Here is a 21,804-nt window from a genome sequence, read left to right as displayed (position 1 = left end):
GATAGATCTAGAAGGATGAGAGCAGAGGAGAGAGAGTTAGCTTTAGCAGTGAGGAGCGCCGCCGTGATACAGAGGAGAGCAGTCTCAGTTGAATGACTAGTCTTGAAACCTGACTGATTTGGATCAAGAAGGTCATTCAGAGAGAGATAGCGGGAGAGCTGGCCAAGGACGGCACGTTCAAGAGTTTTGGAGAGAAAAGAAAGAAGGGATACTGGTCTGTAATTGTTGACATCGGAGGGATCGAGTAGGTTTTTTCAGAAGGGGTGCAACTCTCGCTCTCTTGAAGACGGAAGGGACGTAGCCAGCGGTCAGGGATGAGTTGATGAGCGAGGTGAGGTAAGGGAGAAGGTCTCCGGAAATGGTCTGGAGAAGAGAGGAGGGGATAGGGTCAAGCGGGCAGGTTGTTGGGCGGCCGGCCGTCACAAGACGCGAGATTTCATCTGGAGAGAGAGGGGAGAAAGAGGTCAGAGCACAGGGTAGGGCAGTGTGAGCAGAACCAGCGGTGTCGTTTGACTTAGCAAACGAGGATCGGATGTCGTCGACCTTCTTTTCAAAATGGTTGACAAAGTCATCTGCAGAGAGGGAGGAGGGGGGGGGCGGAGGATTCAGGAGGGAGGAGAAGGTGGCAAAGAGCTTCCTAGGGTTAGAGGCAGATGCTTGGAATTTAGCGTGGTAGAAAGTGGCTTTAGCAGCAGAGACAGAGGAGGAAAATGTAGAGAGGAGGGAGTGAAAGGATGCCAGGTCCGCAGGGAGGCGAGTTTTCCTCCATTTCCGCTCGGCTGCCCGGAGCCCTGTTCTGTGAGCTCGCAATGAGTCATCGAGCCACGGAGCGGGAGGGGAGGACCGAGCCGGCCTGGAGGATAGGGGACATAGAGAGTCAAGGGATGCAGAGAGGGAGGAGAGGAGGGTTGAGGAGGCAGAATCAGGAGATAGGTGGGAGAAGGTTTGAGCGGAGGGAAGAGATGATAGGATGGAAGAGGAGAGAGTAGCGGGGGAGAGAGAGCGAAGGTTGGGACGGCGCGATACCATCCGAGTAGGGGCAGTGTGGGAGGTGTTGGATGAGAGCGAGAGGGAAAAGGATACAAGGCAGTGGTCGGAGACTTGGAGGGGAGTTGCAATGAGGTTAGTGGAAGAACAGCATCTAGTAAAGATGAGGTCGAGCGTATTGCCTGCCTTGTGAGTAGGGGGAAGGTGAGAGGGTGAGGTCAAAAGAGGAGAGGAGTGGAAAGAAGGAGGCAGAGAGGAAAGAGTCAAAGGTAGACGTGTGGAGGTTAAAGTCGCCCAGAACTGTGAGAGGTGAGCCGTCCTCAGGAAAGGAGCTTATCAAGGCATCAAGCTCATTGATGAACTCTCCGAGGGAACCTGGAGGGCGATAAATGATAAGGATGTTAAGCTTGAAAGGGCTGGTAACTGTGACAGCATGGAATTCAAAGGAGGCGATAGACAGATGGGTAAGGGGAGAAAGAGAGAATGACCACTTGGGAGAGATGAGGATCCCGGTGCCACCACCCCGCTGACCAGACGCTCTCGGGGTGTGCGAGAACACGTGGGCGGACGAAGAGAGAGCAGTAGGAGTAGCAGTGTTGTCTGTGGTGATCCATGTTTCCGTCAGTGCCAAGAAGTCGAGGGACTGGAGGGAGGCATAGGCTGAGATGAACTCTGCCTTGTTGACCGCAGATTGGCAGTTCCAGAGGCTACCGGAGACCTGGAACTCCACGTGGGTCGTGCGCGCTGGGACCACCAGAGTAGGGTGGCCGCGGCCACGCGGTGAGGAGCGTTTGTATGGTCTGTGCAGAGAGGAGAGAACAGGGATAAACAGACACATAGTTGACAGGCTACAGAAGAGGCTACGCTAATGCAAAGGAGATTGGAATGACAAGTGGACTACACGTCTCGAATGTTCAGAAAGTTAAGCTACGTAGCAAGAATCTTATTGACTAAAATGATTAAAATGATACAGTACTGCTGAAGTAGGCCAGCTGGCAGTGGGTGCGTTGTTGACACTACACTAATCAAGTCGTTCCGTTGAGTGTAATAGTTTCTGCAGTAGAGACCTGAAAATAGCTGTGCAGCGACACTCCCCATCCAACCTGACAGAGCTTGAGAGGATCTGCAGAGAAGAATGGGAGAAACTCCCCAAATACAGGCGTGCCAAGCTTGTAGCGTCAGACCCAAGAAGACTCAAGGCTGTAATCACTGCCAAAGGTGCTTCAACAAAGTACTGAGTAAAGGGTCTGAATACTTATGTAAATTAGCAAAAACATTCATTTTTTTAAAACGGTTTTTGCTTTGTCATTATGGGTTATTGTGATGTCATTATGGGGTATTGTGATGTCATTATGGGGTATTGTGATGTCATTATGGGGTATTGTGATGTCATTATGGGGTATTGTGATGTCATTATGGGGTATTGTGATGTCATTATGGGGTATTGTGTGTAGATTGATGAGGGGGAAAAAACAATTGAATCCATTTTAGAATAAGGCTGTAATGTAACACAATGTGGATAAAGTCAAGGGGTCTGAATACTTTCTGAATGCCCTGTGAAAGACAAATCAAAACACCAGAAAATCCACTCCAAGTTATTTTAATTTAATCTGTTCCAAAGTGGTCCCATGCTTAATAGAGCAATATACACACGTACCAAACATTAGGAAGACCTTCCTAACATTGAGTTTCTATCCCCCTCTTTGCCCTCAGAACAGCCTCAATTCGTCGGGGCATGGGACTCTACAAGGTGTCTAAAGCATTCCACAGGGACGCTGGCCCATGTTGACTCCAATGCTCCCCACAGTTGTCTAGTTGACTGGATGTCCTTTGGGTGGTGGACCTTATTTGACACACATGGGAAACTGTTGCGCGTGAAAAACCCAGCAGTGTTGCAGTTCTTAACACAAACCGGTGCGCCTGGCACCTACTACCATACCCCGTTCAAAGGAACTTAAATCTTTTGGTTTGCCTATTCACCACCTGATTGGCACACAAACACAATCCATGTCCTCTGTCTCGAAGCTTAAAAATCCTTATTTAAACTCCCCTTTAACTACACTGATTTAACTAGCCCACAGCTGAATCTAGTTGATGACCTCTGGTCTAATGCCTTCGTGTCCTCCCCTGTGTGAAGTGTGCCTGACCCCTGTGTGGAGTGTGCCTGACCCCCGTGTGGAGTGTGCCTGACCCCCGTGTGGAGTGTGCCTGACCCCCGTGTGGAGTGTGCCTGACCCCCGTGTAGTGTGCCTGATCGTGACCCTCGTGTAGAGTGTACCCAATCGTGACCCCTGACCCCTGTGTAGAGTGTACCTAATCGTGACCCCTGACCCCTGTGTAGAGTGTACAACGTGAAGAGTGGCAAGATGAAGAAGTGTTTCAAAGGTTCTACAAGTGACGACGGAACACTGCTGAAGGTGAGCGGAGACATCGCTATTTGACTTAACGGCACAACCTGTCTTATTAGCTTTCTAGTGTAGGTCAATGTTTCTTATTCCATGGTTTGTTGTCATTGTGTGCCACTAGGTTCAGATGGACCCCGCTGGGATCTACCTAGCAACAAGCTGCTCTGATAAGAGCATCTGTATCTTTGACTATGAGTCAGGAGAGTGTGTGGCCACCTTGTTCGGTCACTCAGGTAGCTCTACTCTTCCTCCCATCTCTTTGCTCCTCTTCCTCCCATCTCTTTGCTCCTCTTCCTCCCGTGTCTTTGCTCCTCTTCCTCCCGTCTATTTGCTCCCTCTGACTGTGGCCTGTCTCCTCCTCTTCTTCTTCTACTCCGTAGAGATTGTGACTGGGATGAGGTTCAGCCAGGACTGCAGACACCTCATTACCATATCTGGAGACAGGTAAACATGCCTCTTAGCTAAACTATATATATATTAGGGCTGTTTCCAGATCCAGTCAATTTGAGTTGTGTTCGGTGTTTTTCTGTGTCTAGCTGTGTGTTCCTGTGGAGGCTGGACTCCCAGATGACTAACTCTATGAGGAAGAGACTGGCTGAGAGGAAACGGACAGCTGGAGTGACGACTACCGCCAATGCACCGACCAAGGAGCATCTTATCCGGTATATACACTGAACTGAAATACAGTTGAAGTCAGAAGTTTACATACACTTAGGTTGGAGTCATTAAAACTAGTTTTTCAACCACTCCACAAATGTTTTATTAACAAACTGTAGTTTCGCCAAGTCGGTTAGAACATCTACTTTGTGCATGACACAAGTATTTTTTCCAACAATTGTTTCCAGACAGATTATTTCACTTATAATTCACTGTATCACAATTCCAGTGGGTCAGAAGTTTACATACACTAAGTTGACTGTGTCTTTAAACAGCTTGGAAAATTCCAGAAAGTAATGTCATGGTTTTAGAAGCTTCTGATAGGCTAATTGGCAAAATTTGAGTCAATTGGAGGTGTACCTGTGATTGTATTTCAAGGCCTACCTTCAAACTCAGTGCCTCTGACATCATGGGAAAATCAAAAGAAATCAGAAAGAAAATTGTAGACCTCAAGTCTTGTTCATTCTTGGGAGCAATTTCCAAACGCCTGAAGGTACCACGTTCATCTGTACAAACAATAGTACACAAGTATAAACACCATGGGACCACGCAGCCGTCATACCACTCAGGAAGGAGACTTATTCTGTCTCCTAGAGATGAACGTACTTTGGTACGAAAAATGCAAATCAATCCCAGAACAGCAAAGGACCTTGTGAAGATGCTGGAGGAAACAGGTACAAAAGTATCTATGTACACAATAAAAGATCTCAGAAATGTTTCCAGTTCCTGCCAATATCCAGCAACTTCGCAAAGCCGTTGAAGAGGAGTGGGACAACATTCCACAGGCCACAATCAACAGCCTGATTAACTCTATGTGAAGGAGATGTGTCATGATGCAAATGGTGGTCACACCAGATACTGACTGGTTCTGATCCACACCAGATACTGACTGGTTCTGATCCACACCAGATACTGACTGGTTCTGATCCACACCAGATACTGACTGGTTCTCTGATCCACACCAGATACTGACTGGTTCTCTGATCCACACCAGATACTGACTGGTGTTGATCCACACCAGATACTGACTGGTTCTCTGATCCACACCAGATACTGACTGGTTCTCTGATCCATACCAGATACTGACTGGTTCTCTGATCCACACCAGATACTGACTGGTTCTCTGATCCACACCAGATACTGACTGTTCTGATCCACACCGGATACTGACTGGTGTTGATCCACACCAGATACTGACTGGTGTTGATCCACACCAGATACTGACTGGTGTTGATCCACACCAGATACTGACTGGTGTTGATCCACACCAGATACTGACTGGTGTTGATCCACACCAGATACTGACTGGTGTTGATCCACACCAGATACTGACTGGTGTTGATCCGCACCAGATACTGACTGGTGTTGATCCACACCAGATACTGACTGGTGTTCTGATCCGCACCAGATACTGACTGACTGTTCTGGTCCACACCAGATACTGACTGACTGTTCTGGTCCACACCAGATACTGACTGACTGTTCTGGTCCACACCAGATACTGACTGACTGTTCTGATCCACACCAGATACTGACTGACTGTTCTGGTCCACACCAGATACTGACTGACTGTTCTGGTCCACACCTTTTTTGTTGTTGTTAGGGTATCTGTCACCATCAGAAGCATTTTGTGAAATCCATAGATTATGGCCTAATGAACTGATTTCCTTTATATGAACTATAACTCAGTAGCGTCTTTGAAATGGTTGCATCTTGTGTTTTTTATATATTTGTCTGAGAATACAGTTTGGAACCGTTTGGAACTGAGTCAATGTGGAGGCTATATACAGGGGGTACCGGTACAGAGTCTATGTGGAGGCTATATACAGGGGGTACAGGTACAGAGTCAATGTGGAGGCTATATACAGGGGGTACCGGTACAGAGTCAATGTGGAGGCTATATACAGGTACCATACAGAGTCAATGTGGAGGCTATATACAGGGGGTACCGGTACAGAGTCAATGTGGAGGCTATATACAGGGGGTACCGGTACAGAGTCAATGTGGAGGCTATATACAGGTTATTACAGTACAGAGTCAATGTGGAGGCTATATACAGGGTATTACAGTACAGAGTCAATGTGGAGGCTATATACAGGGTATTACAGTACAGAGTCAATGTGGAGGCTATATACAGGGGGTACCGGTACTGAGTCAATGTGGAGGCTATATACAGGGGGTACCGGTACAGAGTCAATGTGGAGGCTATATACAGGGATGTACCGGTACAGAGTCAATGTGGAGGCTATATACAGGGTATTACGGTACAGAGTCAATGTGGAGGCTATATACAGGGGGTACCGGTACAGAGTCAATGTGGAGGCTATATACAGGGGGTACAGGTACAGAGTCAATGTGGAGGCTATATACAGGGGGTACAGGTACAGAGTCAATGTGGAGGCTATATACAGGGGGTACCGGTACAGAGTCAATGTGGAGGCTATATACAGGGTATTACGGTACAGAGTCAATGTGGAGGCTATATACAGGGGGTACCGGTACAGAGTCAATGTGGAGGCTATATACAGGGGGTACAGGTACAGAGTCAATGTGGAGGCTATATACAGGGGGTACAGGTACAGAGTCAATGTGGAGGCTATATACAGGGGGTACAGGTACAGAGTCAATGTGGAGGCTATATACAGGGGGTACCGTACAGAGTCAATGTGGAGGCTATATACAGGTACCATACAGAGTCAATGTGGAGGCTATATACAGGGGGTACCGTACAGAGTCAATGTGGAGGCTATATACAGGTACCATACAGAGTCAATGTGGAGGCTATATACAGGGGGTACCGGTACAGAGTCAATGTGGAGGCTATATACAGGTACCATACAGAGTCAATGTGGAGGCTATATACAGGGGGTACCGGTACAGAGTCAATGTGGAGGCTATATACAGGGGGTACCGGTACAGAGTCAATGTGGAGGCTATATACAGGTTATTACAGTACAGAGTCAATGTGGAGGCTATATACAGGGTATTACAGTACAGAGTCAATGTGGAGGCTATATACAGGGTATTACAGTACAGAGTCAATGTGGAGGCTATATACAGGGGGTACCGGTACTGAGTCAATGTGGAGGCTATATACAGGGGGTACCGGTACAGAGTCAATGTGGAGGCTATATACAGGGATGTACCGGTACAGAGTCAATGTGGAGGCTATATACAGGGTATTACGGTACAGAGTCAATGTGGAGGCTATATACAGGGGTACCGGTACAGAGTCAATGTGGAGGCTATATACAGGGGGTACAGGTACAGAGTCAATGTGGAGGCTATATACAGGGGGTACAGGTACAGAGTCAATGTGGAGGCTATATACAGGGATGTACCGGTACAGAGTCAATGTGGAGGCTATATACAGGGTATTACGGTACAGAGTCAATGTGGAGGCTATATACAGGGGGTACCGGTACAGAGTCAATGTGGAGGCTATATACAGGGGGTACAGGTACAGAGTCAATGTGGAGGCTATATACAGGGGGTACAGGTACAGAGTCAATGTGGAGGCTATATACAGGGGGTACCGGTACAGAGTCAATGTGGAGGCTATATACAGGGTATTACGGTACAGAGTCAATGTGGAGGCTATATACAGGGGGTACCGGTACAGAGTCAATGTGGAGGCTATATACAGGGGGTACCGGTACAGAGTCAATGTGGAGGCTATATACAGGTACCATACAGAGTCAATGTGGAGGCTATATACAGGGGGTACCGGTACAGAGTCAATGTGGAGGCTATATACAGGGGGTACCGGTACAGAGTCAATGTGGAGGCTATATACAGGTTATTACAGTACAGAGTCAATGTGGAGGCTATATACAGGGTATTACAGTACAGAGTCAATGTGGAGGCTATATACAGGGTATTACAGTACAGAGTCAATGTGGAGGCTATATACAGGGGGTACCGGTACTGAGTCAATGTGGAGGCTATATACAGGGGGTACCGGTACAGAGTCAATGTGGAGGCTATATACAGGGATGTACCGGTACAGAGTCAATGTGGAGGCTATATACAGGGTATTACGGTACAGAGTCAATGTGGAGGCTATATACAGGGGGTACCGGTACAGAGTCAATGTGGAGGCTATATACAGGGGGTACAGGTACAGAGTCAATGTGGAGGCTATATACAGGGGGTACAGGTACAGAGTCAATGTGGAGGCTATATACAGGGATGTACCGGTACAGAGTCAATGTGGAGGCTATATACAGGGTATTACGGTACAGAGTCAATGTGGAGGCTATATACAGGGGGTACCGGTACAGAGTCAATGTGGAGGCTATATACAGGGGGTACCGGTACAGAGTCAATGTGGAGGCTATATACAGGGGGTACAGGTACAGAGTCGATGTGGAGGCTATATACAGGGGGTACAGGTACAGAGTCGATGTGGAGGCTATATACAGGGGGTACCGGTACAGAGTCAATGTGGAGGCTATATACAGGGGGTACCGTACAGAGTCAATGTGGAGGCTATATACAGGTACCATACAGAGTCAATGTGGAGGCTATATACAGGGGGTACCGTACAGAGTCAATGTGGAGGCTATATACAGGTACCATACAGAGTCAATGTGGAGGCTATATACAGGGGGTACCGGTACAGAGTCAATGTGGAGGCTGTATACAGGGGGTACCGGTACTGAGTCAATGTGGAGGCTATATACAGGGGGTACCGGTACTGAGTCAATGTGGAGGCTGTATACAGGGGGTACCGGTACTGAGTCAATGTGGAGGCTATATACAGGGTGTTACGGTACAGAGTCAATGTGGAGGCTATATACAGGGGGTACAGGTACAGAGTCAATGTGGAGGCTATATACAGGGGGTACCGGTACAGAGTCAATGTGGAGGCTTTATACAGGGGGTACAGGTACAGAGACAATGTGGAGGCTATATACAGGGGGTACCGGTACAGAGACAATGTGGAGGCTATATACAGGGGGTACCGGTACAGAGTCAATGTGGAGGCTATATACAGGGGGTACCGGTACAGAGTCAATGTGGAGGCTATATACAGGGGGTACCGGTACAGAGACAATGTGGAGGCTATATACAGGGGGTACCGGTACAGAGACAATGTGGAGGCTATATACAGGTACCGGTACAGAGTCAATGTGGAGGCTATATACAGGGGGTACCGGTACAGAGTCAATGTGGAGGCTTTATACAGGGGGTACCAGTACAGAGTCAATGTGGAGGCTTTATACAGGGGGTACCAGTACAGAGTCAATGTGGAGGCTATATACAGGGTGTACCAGTACAGAGTCAATGTGGAGGCTTTATACAGGGGGTACCGGTACAGAGTCCATGTGGAGGCTATATATATGGGGTACCGGTACAGAGTCAATGTGGAGGCTATATATATGGGGTACCGGTACAGAGACAATGTGGAGGCTATATACAGGTACCATACAGAGTCAATGTGGAGGCTATATACAGGGGGTACCGGTACAGAGTCAATGTGGAGGCTTTATACAGGGGGTACCAGTACAGAGTCAATGTGGAGGCTTTATACAGGGGGTACCAGTACAGAGTCAATGTGGAGGCTATATACAGGGGGTACCGGTACAGAGTCAATGTGGAGGCTATATACAGGGGGTACCGGTACAGAGTCAATGTGGAGGCTATATACAGGGTATTACAGTACAGAGTCAATGTGGAGGCTATATACAGGGTATTACAGTACAGAGTCAATGTGGAGGCTATATACAGGGGGTACAGGTACAGAGTCAATGTGGAGGCTATATACAGGGGGTACCGGTACTGAGTCAATGTGGAGGCTATATACAGGGGTACCGGTACAGAGTCAATGTGGAGGCTATATACAGGGATGTACCGGTACAGAGTCAATGTGGAGGCTATATACAGGGTATTACGGTACAGAGTCAATGTGGAGGCTATATACAGGGGGTACCGGTACAGAGTCAATGTGGAGGCTATATACAGGGGGTACAGGTACAGAGTCAATGTGGAGGCTATATACAGGGGGTACCGGTACAGAGTCAATGTGGAGGCTATATACAGGGGATACAGGTACAGAGTCAATGTGGAGGCTATATACAGGGGGTACAGGTACAGAGTCAATGTGGAGGCTATATACAGGGGGTACCGGTACAGAGTCAATGTGGAGGCTTTATACAGGGGGTACCGGTACAGAGTCAATGTGGAGGCTATATACAGGGGGTACCGTACAGAGTCAATGTGGAGGCTATATACAGGGGGTACCGTACAGAGTCAATGTGGAGGCTATATACAGGGGGTACCGTACAGAGTCAATGTGGAGGCTATATACAGGTACCATACAGAGTCAATGTGGAGGCTATATACAGGTACCATACAGAGTCAATGTGGAGGCTATATACAGGGGGTACCGTACAGAGTCAATGTGGAGGCTATATACAGGTACCATACAGAGTCAATGTGGAGGCTATATACAGGGGGTACCGGTACAGAGTCAATGTGGAGGCTATATACAGGTACCATACAGAGTCAATGTGGAGGCTATATACAGGGGGTACCGTACAGAGTCAATGTGGAGGCTATATACAGGTACCATACAGAGTCAATGTGGAGGCTATATACAGGGGGTACCGGTACAGAGTCAATGTGGAGGCTATATACAGGTACCATACAGAGTCAATGTGGAGGCTATATACAGGGGGTACCGGTACAGAGTCAATGTGGAGGCTATATACAGGGGGTACAGGTACAGAGTCAATGTGGAGGCTATATACAGGGGGTACCAGTACAGAGTCAATGTGGAGGCTTTATACAGGGGGTACAGGTACAGAGACAATGTGGAGGCTATATACAGGGGGTACCGGTACAGAGACAATGTGGAGGCTATATACAGGGGGTACCGGTACAGAGTCAATGTGGAGGCTATATACAGGGGGTACCGGTACAGAGTCAATGTGGAGGCTATATACAGGGGGTACCGGTACAGAGTCAATGTGGAGGCTATATACAGGGGGTACCGGTACAGAGACAATGTGGACGCTATATACAGGGGGTACCGGTACAGAGACAATGTGGAGGCTATATACAGGTACCATACAGAGTCAATGTGGAGGCTATATACAGGGGGTACCGGTACAGAGTCAATGTGGAGGCTTTATACAGGGGGTACCAGTACAGAGTCAATGTGGAGGCTATATACAGGGGGTACCAGTACAAAGTCAATGTGGAGGCTTTATACAGGGGGTTCCGGTACAGAGTCAATGTGGAGGCTATATACAGGGGGTACCAGTACAGAGTCAATGTGGAGGCTATATACAGGGTGTACCAGTACAGAGTCCATGTGGAGGCTATATATATGGGGTACCGGTACAGAGTCAATGTGGAGGCTATATATATGGGGTACCGGTACAGAGTCAATGTGGAGGCTATATATATGGGGTACCGGTACAGAGACAATGTGGAGGCTATATACAGGTACCATACAGAGTCAATGTGGAGGCTATATACAGGGGGTACCGGTACAGAGTCAATGTGGAGGCTTTATACAGGGGGTACCAGTACAGAGTCAATGTGGAGGCTTTATACAGGGGGTACCAGTACAGAGTCAATGTGGAGGCTATATACAGGGGGTACCGGTACAGAGTCAATGTGGAGGCTATATACAGGTTATTACAGTACAGAGTCAATGTGGAGGCTATATACAGGGTATTACAGTACAGAGTCAATGTGGAGGCTATATACAGGGGGTACAGGTACAGAGTCAATGTGGAGGCTATATACAGGGGGTACCGGTACTGAGTCAATGTGGAGGCTATATACAGGGGGTACCGGTACAGAGTCAATGTGGAGGCTATATACAGGGATGTACCGGTACAGAGTCAATGTGGAGGCTATATACAGGGTATTACGGTACAGAGTCAATGTGGAGGCTATATACAGGGGGTACCGGTACAGAGTCAATGTGGAGGCTATATACAGGGGGTACAGGTACAGAGTCAATGTGGAGGCTATATACAGGGGGTACCGGTACAGAGTCAATGTGGAGGCTATATACAGGGGATACAGGTACAGAGTCAATGTGGAGGCTATATACAGGGGGTACCGGTACAGAGTCAATGTGGAGGCTTTATACAGGGGGTACCGGTACAGAGTCAATGTGGAGGCTATATACAGGGGGTACCGTACAGAGTCAATGTGGAGGCTATATACAGGGGGTACCGTACAGAGTCAATGTGGAGGCTATATACAGGTACCATACAGAGTCAATGTGGAGGCTATATACAGGGGGTACCGTACAGAGTCAATGTGGAGGCTATATACAGGTACCATACAGAGTCAATGTGGAGGCTATATACAGGGGGTACCGGTACAGAGTCAATGTGGAGGCTATATACAGGTACCATACAGAGTCAATGTGGAGGCTATATACAGGGGGTACCGTACAGAGTCAATGTGGAGGCTATATACAGGTACCATACAGAGTCAATGTGGAGGCTGTATACAGGGGGTACCGGTACTGAGTCAATGTGGAGGCTATATACAGGGGGTACCGGTACAGAGTCAATGTGGAGGCTGTATACAGGGGGTACCGGTACTGAGTCAATGTGGAGGCTATATACAGGGTGTTACGGTACAGAGTCAATGTGGAGGCTATATACAGGGGGTACAGGTACAGAGTCAATGTGGAGGCTATATACAGGGGGTACCGGTACAGAGTCAATGTGGAGGCTTTATACAGGGGGTACAGGTACAGAGTCAATGTGGAGGCTATATACAGGGGGTACCGGTACAGAGACAATGTGGAGGCTATATACAGGGGGTACCAGTACAGAGACAATGTGGAGGCTATATACAGGGGGTACCGGTACAGAGACAATGTGGAGGCTATATACAGGTACCATACAGAGTCAATGTGGAGGCTATATACAGGGGGTACCGGTACAGAGTCAATGTGGAGGCTTTATACAGGGGGTACCAGTACAGAGTCAATGTGGAGGCTTTATACAGGGGGTACCAGTACAGAGTCAATGTGGAGGCTTTATACAGGGGGTACCAGTACAGAGTCAATGTGGAGGCTTTATACAGGGGGTACCAGTACAGAGTCAATGTGGAGGCTTTATACAGGGGGTACCGGTACAGAGTCAATGTGGAGGCTATATACAGGGGGTACCAGTACAGAGTCAATGTGGAGGCTATATACAGGGTGTACCAGTACAGAGTCAATGTGGAGGCTATATATATGGGGTACCGGTACAGAGTCAATGTGGAGGCTATATATATGGGGTACCGGTACAGAGACAATGTGGAGGCTATATACAGGTACCATACAGAGTCAATGTGGAGGCTATATACAGGGGGTACCGGTACAGAGTCAATGTGGAGGCTTTATACAGGGGGTACCAGTACAGAGTCAATGTGGAGGCTTTATACAGGGGGTACCAGTACAGAGTCAATGTGGAGGCTTTATACAGGGGGTACCAGTACAGAGTCAATGTGGAGGCTATATACAGGGTGTACCAGTACAGAGTCAATGTGGAGGCTTTATACAGGGGGTACCGGTACAGAGTCAATGTGGAGGCTATATACAGGGGGTACCGGTACAGAGTCAATGTGGAGGCTATATACAGGGTGTACCGGTACAGAGTCAATGTGGAGGCTTTATACAGGGGGTACCGGTACAGAGTCAATGTGGAGGCTATATATATGGGGTACCGGTACAGAGTCAATGTGGAGGCTATATATATGGGGTACCGGTACAGAGTCAATGTGGAGGCTATATATATGGGGTACCGGTACAGAGACAATGTGGAGGCTATATACAGGTACCATACAGAGTCAATGTGGAGGCTATATACAGGGGGTACCGGTACAGAGTCTATGTGGAGACTATATACAGGGGGTACCGGTACAGAGTCAATGTGGAGGCTATATACAGGGGGTACCGGTACAGAGTCAATGTGGAGGCTATATACAGGGGGTACCGTACAGAGTCAATGTGGAGGCTATATACAGGGGGTACCGGTACAGAGTCAATGTGGAGGCTATATACAGGGGGTACCGGTACAGAGTCAATGTGGAGGCTATATACAGGGGGTACCGGTACAGAGTCAATGTGGAGGCTATATACAGGGGGTACCAGTACAGAGTCAATGTGGAGGCTATATACAGGGGGTACCAGTACAGAGTCAATGTGGAGGCTATATCCAGGGGGTACCGGTACAGAGTCAATGTGGAGGCTATATACAGGGGGTACCAGTACAGAGTCAATGTGGAGGCTATATACAGGGGGTACCAGTACAGAGTCAATGTGGAGGCTATATCCAGGGGGTACCGGTACAGAGTCAATGTGGAGGCTATATACAGGGGGTACCAGTACAGAGTCAATGTGGAGGCTATATACAGGGGGTACCAGTACAGAGTCAGTGTGTGGGAGCACACATTGAGGTAATATGTACATGTCGGTAAAGTTATTAAAGTGACTATGTATCGATGATAACAGAGCGAACACTGAGGTAACCTGTGTGAGGTAACCTGTGTGAGGTAACCTGTGTGAGGTAACCTGTGTGAGGCGTCTCTGTGTGAGGCGTCTCTGTGTGAGGCGTCTCTGTGTGAGGCGTCTCTGTGTGAGGCGTCTCTGTGTGAGGCGTCTCTGTGTGAGGCGTCTCTGTGTGAGGCGTCTCTGTGTGAGGTAACCTGTGTGAGGTAACCTGTGTGAGGTGTCTCTGTGTGAGGTGTCTGTTTCTCTTTGTCCAGGAGAGAGACCTTCATCAGTGTGCCATTGGGCCACCTCCCCCAGACAGGAGAGGAAGAGGAGGAAGATGATCCCAGGACTCCTGCTAGATGTGACATCACTCATGGTGAGTCCGCTCATATTAGCATAGGGACATAAGAGTGTGGAATTGAATTAATTTTAAAAAAAGTTAATTTGCTATTTAACAATGATTCGCCATGCCACAAGCTCAGAGAAAGGGAAATTGTTGGAATTTGCAACAGACTTTGGGCTTTTATCAATGTTTTAACATCAATGTGTCTCCTCCAGACTTCCTTGCTCTTGACCCCATGGTTCCACAGACCAACGGCAAACTGCCCATGTGGGCCAGGAAACTGGTGAGTCTTCCCGAAACCATATAGTCTATATCAGGGTTGCCCAAATCCTGTCCTGGAGGGCCGGCACACTACTGGTTTTCATCCTCTCCTTCTAATCAGGGACTAATTAAATTAACTACCGGTAGAAACAAAACAAAAAACTTGATGTTTTCGGCTCTCCATGTCCGGAATTGAATAGCCCTGATGGACCAATGTCTCTGGGAATTGTCTTAATACTAGCCTGGATAAGATTAATACTAGCCTGGATAAGATTAATACTAGCCTGGATAAGATTAATACTAGCCTGGATAAGATTAATAGTAGCCTGGATAAGATTAATAGTAGCCTGGATAAGATTAATAGTAGCCTGGATAAGATTAATAGTAGCCTGGATAAGATTAATAGTAGCCTGGATAAGATTCATAGTAGCCTGGATAAGATTCATAGTAGCCTGGATAAGATTAATAGTAGCCTGGATAAGATTAATAGTAGCCTGGATAAGATTCATAGTAGCCTGGATAAGATTCATAGTAGCCTGGATAAGATTCATAGTAGCCTGGATAAGATTCATAGTAGCCTGGATAAGATTCATAGTAGCCTGGATAAGATTCACAGTAGCCTGGATAAGATTCACAGTAGCCTGGATAAGATTCACAGTAGCCTGGATAAGATTCATAGTAGCCTGGATAAGATTCATAGTAGCCTGGATAAGATTCGTAGTAGCCTGATTCAGATTCGTAGTAGCCTGGATCAAATTCGTAATAGCCTGGATCAGATTCATAGTAGCCTGGATCAGATTCATAGTAGCCTGGATAAGACTAATAGTAGCCTGGATAAGACTAATAGTAGCCTGGATAAGACTAATAGTAGCCTGATTCAGATTCATAGTAGCCTGGATAAGATTCATAGTAGCCTGATTCAGATTCATAGTAGCCTGGATAAGATTCATAGTAGCCTGGATAAGATTCATAGTAGCCTGGATAAGATTCATAGTAGCCTGATTCAGATTCATAGTAGCCTGATTCAGATTCATAGTAGCCTGGATAAGATTCATAGTAGCCTGGATAAGATTCACAGTAGCCTGGATAAGATTCACAGTAGCCTGGATAAGATTCACAGTAGCCTGGATAAGATTCACAGTAGCCTGGATAAGATTCACAGTAGCCTGGATAAAATTCACAGTAGCCTGGATAAGATTCACAGTAGCCTGGATAAGATTCACAGTAGCCTGGATAAGATTCACAGTAGCCTGGATAAGATTCACAGTAGCCTGGATAAGCTTCACAGTAGCCTGGATAAGCTTCACAGTAGCCTGGATAAGCTTCACAGTAGCCTGGATAAGCTTCACAGTAGCCTGGATAAGCTTCACAGTAGCCTGGATAAGCTTCACAGTAGCCTGGATAAGCTTCACAGTAGCCTGGATAAGCTTCACAGTAGCCTGGATAAGCTTCACAGTAGCCTGGATAAGATTCATAGTAGCCTGGATAAGATTCATAGTAGCCTGGATAAGATTCATAGTAGCCTGGATAAGATTCATAGTAGCCTGGATAAGATTCATACTAGCCTGGATAAGATTCATACTAGCCTGGATAAGATTCATACTAGCCTGGATAAGATTAATAGTAGAGCAGTGTTCCGTCGTCACACAAAACTGAGCCGTGTCCGTGGCAGGCATTGTTGTTACCGTAGCTTTATACATAAGGACAAGCACCACCACCATTGTACACGTACCCGTTGTTACTATGACAACCTGTCTTGTCAGTAAATGACTGCTGTCTTAACGCACACATCCGTTTTGGTCACATGTAACTTGCTGTTTGGACAGTCAATCGTTTAAAAAAAAAAACTTATTTCAAAAACAAAACAAATTTTGTCTGCAGTGTGAACGAGGCTTTATCGACTTACCCAGAAAGACTTGCAGCTGTAATCGCTGCCAAAGGTGATTCAAACGTATTGACTCATAGGTTTGAATACCTATGTAATAACTTAGCTTTCTGCTGTATGTTAAGTAGAGGGGTATGAATACCTTCTGAAAGCACTGGCTGTATGTTAAGTAGAGGGGTATGAATACCTTCTGAATGCACTGGCTGTATGTTAAGTAGAGGGGTATGAATTCCTTCTGAAAGCACTGGCTGTATGTTAAGTAGAGGGGTATGAATACCTTCTGAATGCACTGGCTGTATGTTAAGTAGAGGGGTATGAATACCTTCTGAAAGCACTGGCTGTATGTTAAGTAGAGGGGTATGAATTCCTTCTGAAAGCACTGGCTGTATGTTAAGTAGAGGGGTATGAATTCCTTCTGAAAGCACTGGCTGTATGTTAAGTAGAGGGGTATGAATACCTTCTGAAAGCACTGGCTGTATGTTAAGTAGAGGGGTATGAATTCCTTCTGAAAGCACTGGCTGTATGTTAAGTAGAGGGGTATGAATTCCTTCTGAATGCACTGGCTGTATGTTAAGTAGAGGGGTATGAATTCCTTCTGAAAGCACTGGCTGTATGTTAAGTGTTGTGACTCAGTCTTGTGGCAGTTCCCTCACTCTGATGGTTGGATGTTGCCTCTCTGGCTGTGTTGGCATTGTGCACTTTAACAGAGCCTTTTTGTGATTTGAGATGGTCTCGCTGTTATGCCAGGGTCCTGCAGCAGGCACCACTGTTCTCCCTGCCGAGCTCCAGCCAGCACACCTCCAGCCGCGCGGGCGCTGGGCAGAGCATCTCAACCCCCTGGCCATCCGCTCTGTCCTGGAGACACACAGCCTGCAGCGCCCTCTCTCCCCCACCCCCCGCAGAGCAGAGGGACCAGGAGAGGAGGAGGAGGAGGAGGAAGATGAGGAGGAAGATTCATACTTCCACCCTCAGAGCCTGGACAGCCTGCTTGGAGAGGAGGAGGAAGAGGAAGATGTGGCAGTGGTGGAGGAGGAGGAAGATGTGGTGGAGGAGGAGGAAGATGTGGTGGAGGAGGAGGAAGATGTGGTGGAGGATGACGACAACGAAGATCAGGTCTGTTTAAAGAGATACTTCACTCAAAAATCATTTTAAATATAAAAAATAATATTGTTGTCACTCAGTCCAGACAAACAACACATTAACTTATGTTATTATTTAGGGTTCTGGGTGTCTTCAGAGGCCTGGGTTTCTGGCCCTACCGGACAGTGACGACATGTTTGGTCCAGGCCTCAGTAGCTACGTTCTTTACCCGGCTAACAGCACCACGCTGTCCACTGGAGGAGGAGAGGGGTGAGTCAGAGTGGATCTGTCTGGTTGGACATCTAGTTACTGTTTCTCTCAAAATGAGTTGGATGTGGGGACGCTTTGTGTATGAGGTTATAGTTGTTTATGTAGGGCTGCGTGTGTGTGTGTGCAGTGAGTTTGGCCAGCGGCAGCAGGGCTGGGGAGGAGAGGACGAGCTGAGTCCAGACAGCGCCTGTTGTGTTGGTTCTGCAGAGAGCCAGGACCAACCCCAGGATGGTAGGACTACTATAGTACAATTACTACCACTGCTCTACTATAATACTACTACTCTACTAACACCACTACATATACTAATATACTACTACTATAATACCACTACACTAATATACTACTACCACTACACTAATATACTACTACCACTACACTAATATACTACTACCACTACACTAATATACTACTACCACTACACTAATATACTACTACCACTACACTAATATACTACTACCACTACACTAATATACTACTACCACTACACTAATATACTACTACCACTACACTAATATACTACTACCACTACACTAATATACTACTACCACTACACTAATATACTACTACCACTACACTAATATACTACTACCACTACACTAATATACTACTACCACTACACTAATATACTACTACCACTACACTAATATACCACTACCACTACACTAATATACCACTACACTAATATACTACTACTATAATACCACTACACTAATATACTACTAGATGCTGACTCCTCTCCCCCTGTAGATGCTGACTCCTCTCCTCTCGTCTCCCCCTGTAGATACTGACTCCTCTCCTCTCGTCTCCCCCTGTAGATACTGACTCCTCTCCTCTCCCCTGTAGATACTGACTCCTCTCCTCTCCCCTGTAGATACTGACTCCTCTCGTCTCCCCCTGTAGATACTGACTCCTCTCCTCTCGTCTCCCCCTGTAGATACAGACTCCTCTCCTCTCCTCTCCCCCTGTAGATACCGACTCCTCTCCTCTCCCCTGTAGATACTGACTCCTCTCCTCTCCCCCTGTAGATACTGACTCCTCTCCTCTCCCCTGTAGATACTGACTCCTCTCCTCTCCCCTGTAGATACTGACTCCTCTCCTCTCCCCCTGTAGATACTGACTCCTCTCCTCTCCCCCTGTAGATACTGACTCCTCTCCTCTCCCCTGTAGATACTGACTCCTCTCCTCTCCCCTGTAGATACTGACTCCTCTCCTCTCCCCTGTAGATACTGACTCCTCTCCTCTCCCCTGTAGATACTGACTCCTCTCCTCTCCCCTGTAGATACTGACTCCTCTCCTCTCCCCCTGTAGATACTGACTCCTCTCCTCTCCCCTGTAGATACTGACTCCTCTCCTCTCCCCCTGTAGATACTGACTCCTCTCCTCTCCCCCTGTAGATACTGACTCCTCTCCTCTCCCCCTGTAGATACTGACTCCTCTCCTCTCCCCCTGTAGATACTGACTCCTCTCCTCTCCCCCTGTAGATACTGACTCCTCTCCTCTCCCCTGTAGATACTGACTCCTCTCCTCTCCCCCTGTAGATACTGACTCCTCTCCTCTCCCCCTGTAGATACTGACTCCTCTCCTCTCCCCTGTAGATACTGACTCCTCTCCTCTCCCCCTGTAGATACTGACTCCTCTCCTCTCCCCCTGTAGATACTGACTCCTCTCCTCTCCCCTGTAGATACTGACTCCTCTCCTCTCCCCTGTAGATACTGACTCCTCTCCTCTCCCCTGTAGATACTGACTCCTCTCCTCTCCCCTGTAGATACTGACTCCTCTCCTCTCCCCCTGTAGATACTGACTCCTCTCCTCTCCCCTGTAGATACTGACTCCTCTCCTCTCCCCTGTAGATACTGACTCCTCTCCTCTCCCCTGTAGATACTGACTCCTCTCCTCTCCCCCTGTAGATACTGACTCCTCTCCTCTCCCCTGTAGATACTGACTCCTCTCCTCTCCCCCTGTAGATACTGACTCCTCTCCTCTCCCCCTGTAGATACTGACTCCTCTCCTCTCCCCCTGTAGATACTGACTCCTCTCCTCTCCCCTGTAGATACTGACTCCTCTCCTCTCCCCCTGTAGATACTGACTCCTCTCCTCTCCCCTGTAGATACTGACTCCTCTTCCCCCTGTAGATACTGACTCCTCTTCCCCCTGTAGATACTGACTCCTCTTCCCCCTCTGTAGATTCCGACTCCTCTTCCCCCTCTGTAGATTCTGACTCCTTCTCCCCTAACAGATACTGACTCCCTGACTCCTCTCGTCTCCCCCTGTAGATTCTGACTCCTCTTCTCCCCCTACAGATACTGACTCCCTCAGCCAGGTGAGTTCTACAGGTAGTTCTGGAGTGGAGGAAGAGGAGGAAGATCCACAGACACTCCTTAGACAACACTTTGACACCATGGCCAACCACCTGAGCAACGAGGGTACGGATGATGATGATGATGATGATGATGATGGTGATGTATTGAGCCACAAGCCTCTTGTCTGGGTCAGAGTATGTGAGTCGAGCGGTCGGAAATCTCTCTCCTCGCTCACAGAGTGGCGAGCAACTGCCCCAGTTGTTCCACGTCCTTCCCCAACCTCTCCTCGCTCACAGAGCGGCGAGCAACTGCCCCAGTTATTCCACGTCCTTCCCCAACCTCTCCTCGCTCACAGAGAATGAAACTGCCGCCATTCCAAATTGGCTCCATTGATTTAAAATCACTGTTTTTAGCGAACAGCAAACTACCTGGATCTACCAAAGCCATACGAATGAGAAGTATCGTAGTAATCAACATGAACACTCCACTGTAAGAAGTGGTATATATTTTAAACAGCATCTATGAAGACATCAAATAGGCTTAAAACATGAAAAATAACCAACATTTCGGTTAATCGCTCAGCACAAATTACACAAATCTCGAACTACTGTTCCTTCATTCACTTACAATTTAAGATAAAAAATTCCCCGCTAAAAGGCTTGTAAATAGGTCAGGAGCCAGACAGGGAGTCTAAGAAGGAGTTCATTATTTAGTCTATATTATTAAAATCTATTATTCCAAGGCTTATAAAGAAATGCGGTGTGATGCATTTGCGAGAGCTGACGGAGCCACTGGGGATGCGAAACACCCTTCAGCCCCACGCCAGGCCGGGATGCAGATTTTGTATTTTTTTATATTTTTAAGTAGGCCTAAAGGTTTTTAGGCACAATAGAGCTATCATAACGGAAAGCTGCAATATGACAGGCCTATTGTGGCAAAATCAATTATACCCTATTGTATAGATAATATACCGTTTTAAGACGGGCTGTCCAACCCTCTTCCTGGAGATCTACTGTCCTCTAGGTTTTCACTCCAACCCTCTTCCTGGAGATCTACTGTCCTGTAGGTTTTCACTCCAACCCTCTTCCTGGAGATCTACTGTCCTCTAGGTTTTCACTCCAACCCTCTTCCTGGAGATCTACTGTCCTCTA

The 21,804-nt window shown here is 47.4% G+C and overlaps 1 protein-coding gene across 2 annotated transcripts in view; it reads left to right on the top strand.

Moving 5' to 3' along the window:
* Window positions 1-21,804, top strand: part of wdr62 (WD repeat domain 62) — a 62,259-nt gene that overhangs the window by 29,884 nt on the left and 10,571 nt on the right. For both annotated transcript variants that reach the window (XM_046316540.1, XM_046316539.1), the window contains exons 16-25: window positions 3,329-3,404; window positions 3,514-3,625; window positions 3,773-3,836; window positions 3,929-4,054; window positions 14,784-14,887; window positions 15,070-15,137; window positions 17,748-18,113; window positions 18,220-18,350; window positions 18,478-18,581; window positions 20,654-20,776. In XM_046316540.1, coding sequence (XP_046172496.1) covers window positions 3,329-3,404; window positions 3,514-3,625; window positions 3,773-3,836; window positions 3,929-4,054; window positions 14,784-14,887; window positions 15,070-15,137; window positions 17,748-18,113; window positions 18,220-18,350; window positions 18,478-18,581; window positions 20,654-20,776 — 1,274 coding nt within the window. The remainder of the gene's footprint in view (window positions 1-3,328; window positions 3,405-3,513; window positions 3,626-3,772; window positions 3,837-3,928; window positions 4,055-14,783; window positions 14,888-15,069; window positions 15,138-17,747; window positions 18,114-18,219; window positions 18,351-18,477; window positions 18,582-20,653; window positions 20,777-21,804) is intronic.

The sequence above is a fragment of the Oncorhynchus gorbuscha genome, linkage group LG19, assembly GCF_021184085.1.
Source record: "Oncorhynchus gorbuscha isolate QuinsamMale2020 ecotype Even-year linkage group LG19, OgorEven_v1.0, whole genome shotgun sequence".
Classification (NCBI taxonomy): Eukaryota; Metazoa; Chordata; class Actinopteri; order Salmoniformes; family Salmonidae; genus Oncorhynchus; species Oncorhynchus gorbuscha.
Note: the sequence above shows the minus strand (reverse complement) of the source record. Positions and strands in the feature narration are given on the sequence as shown.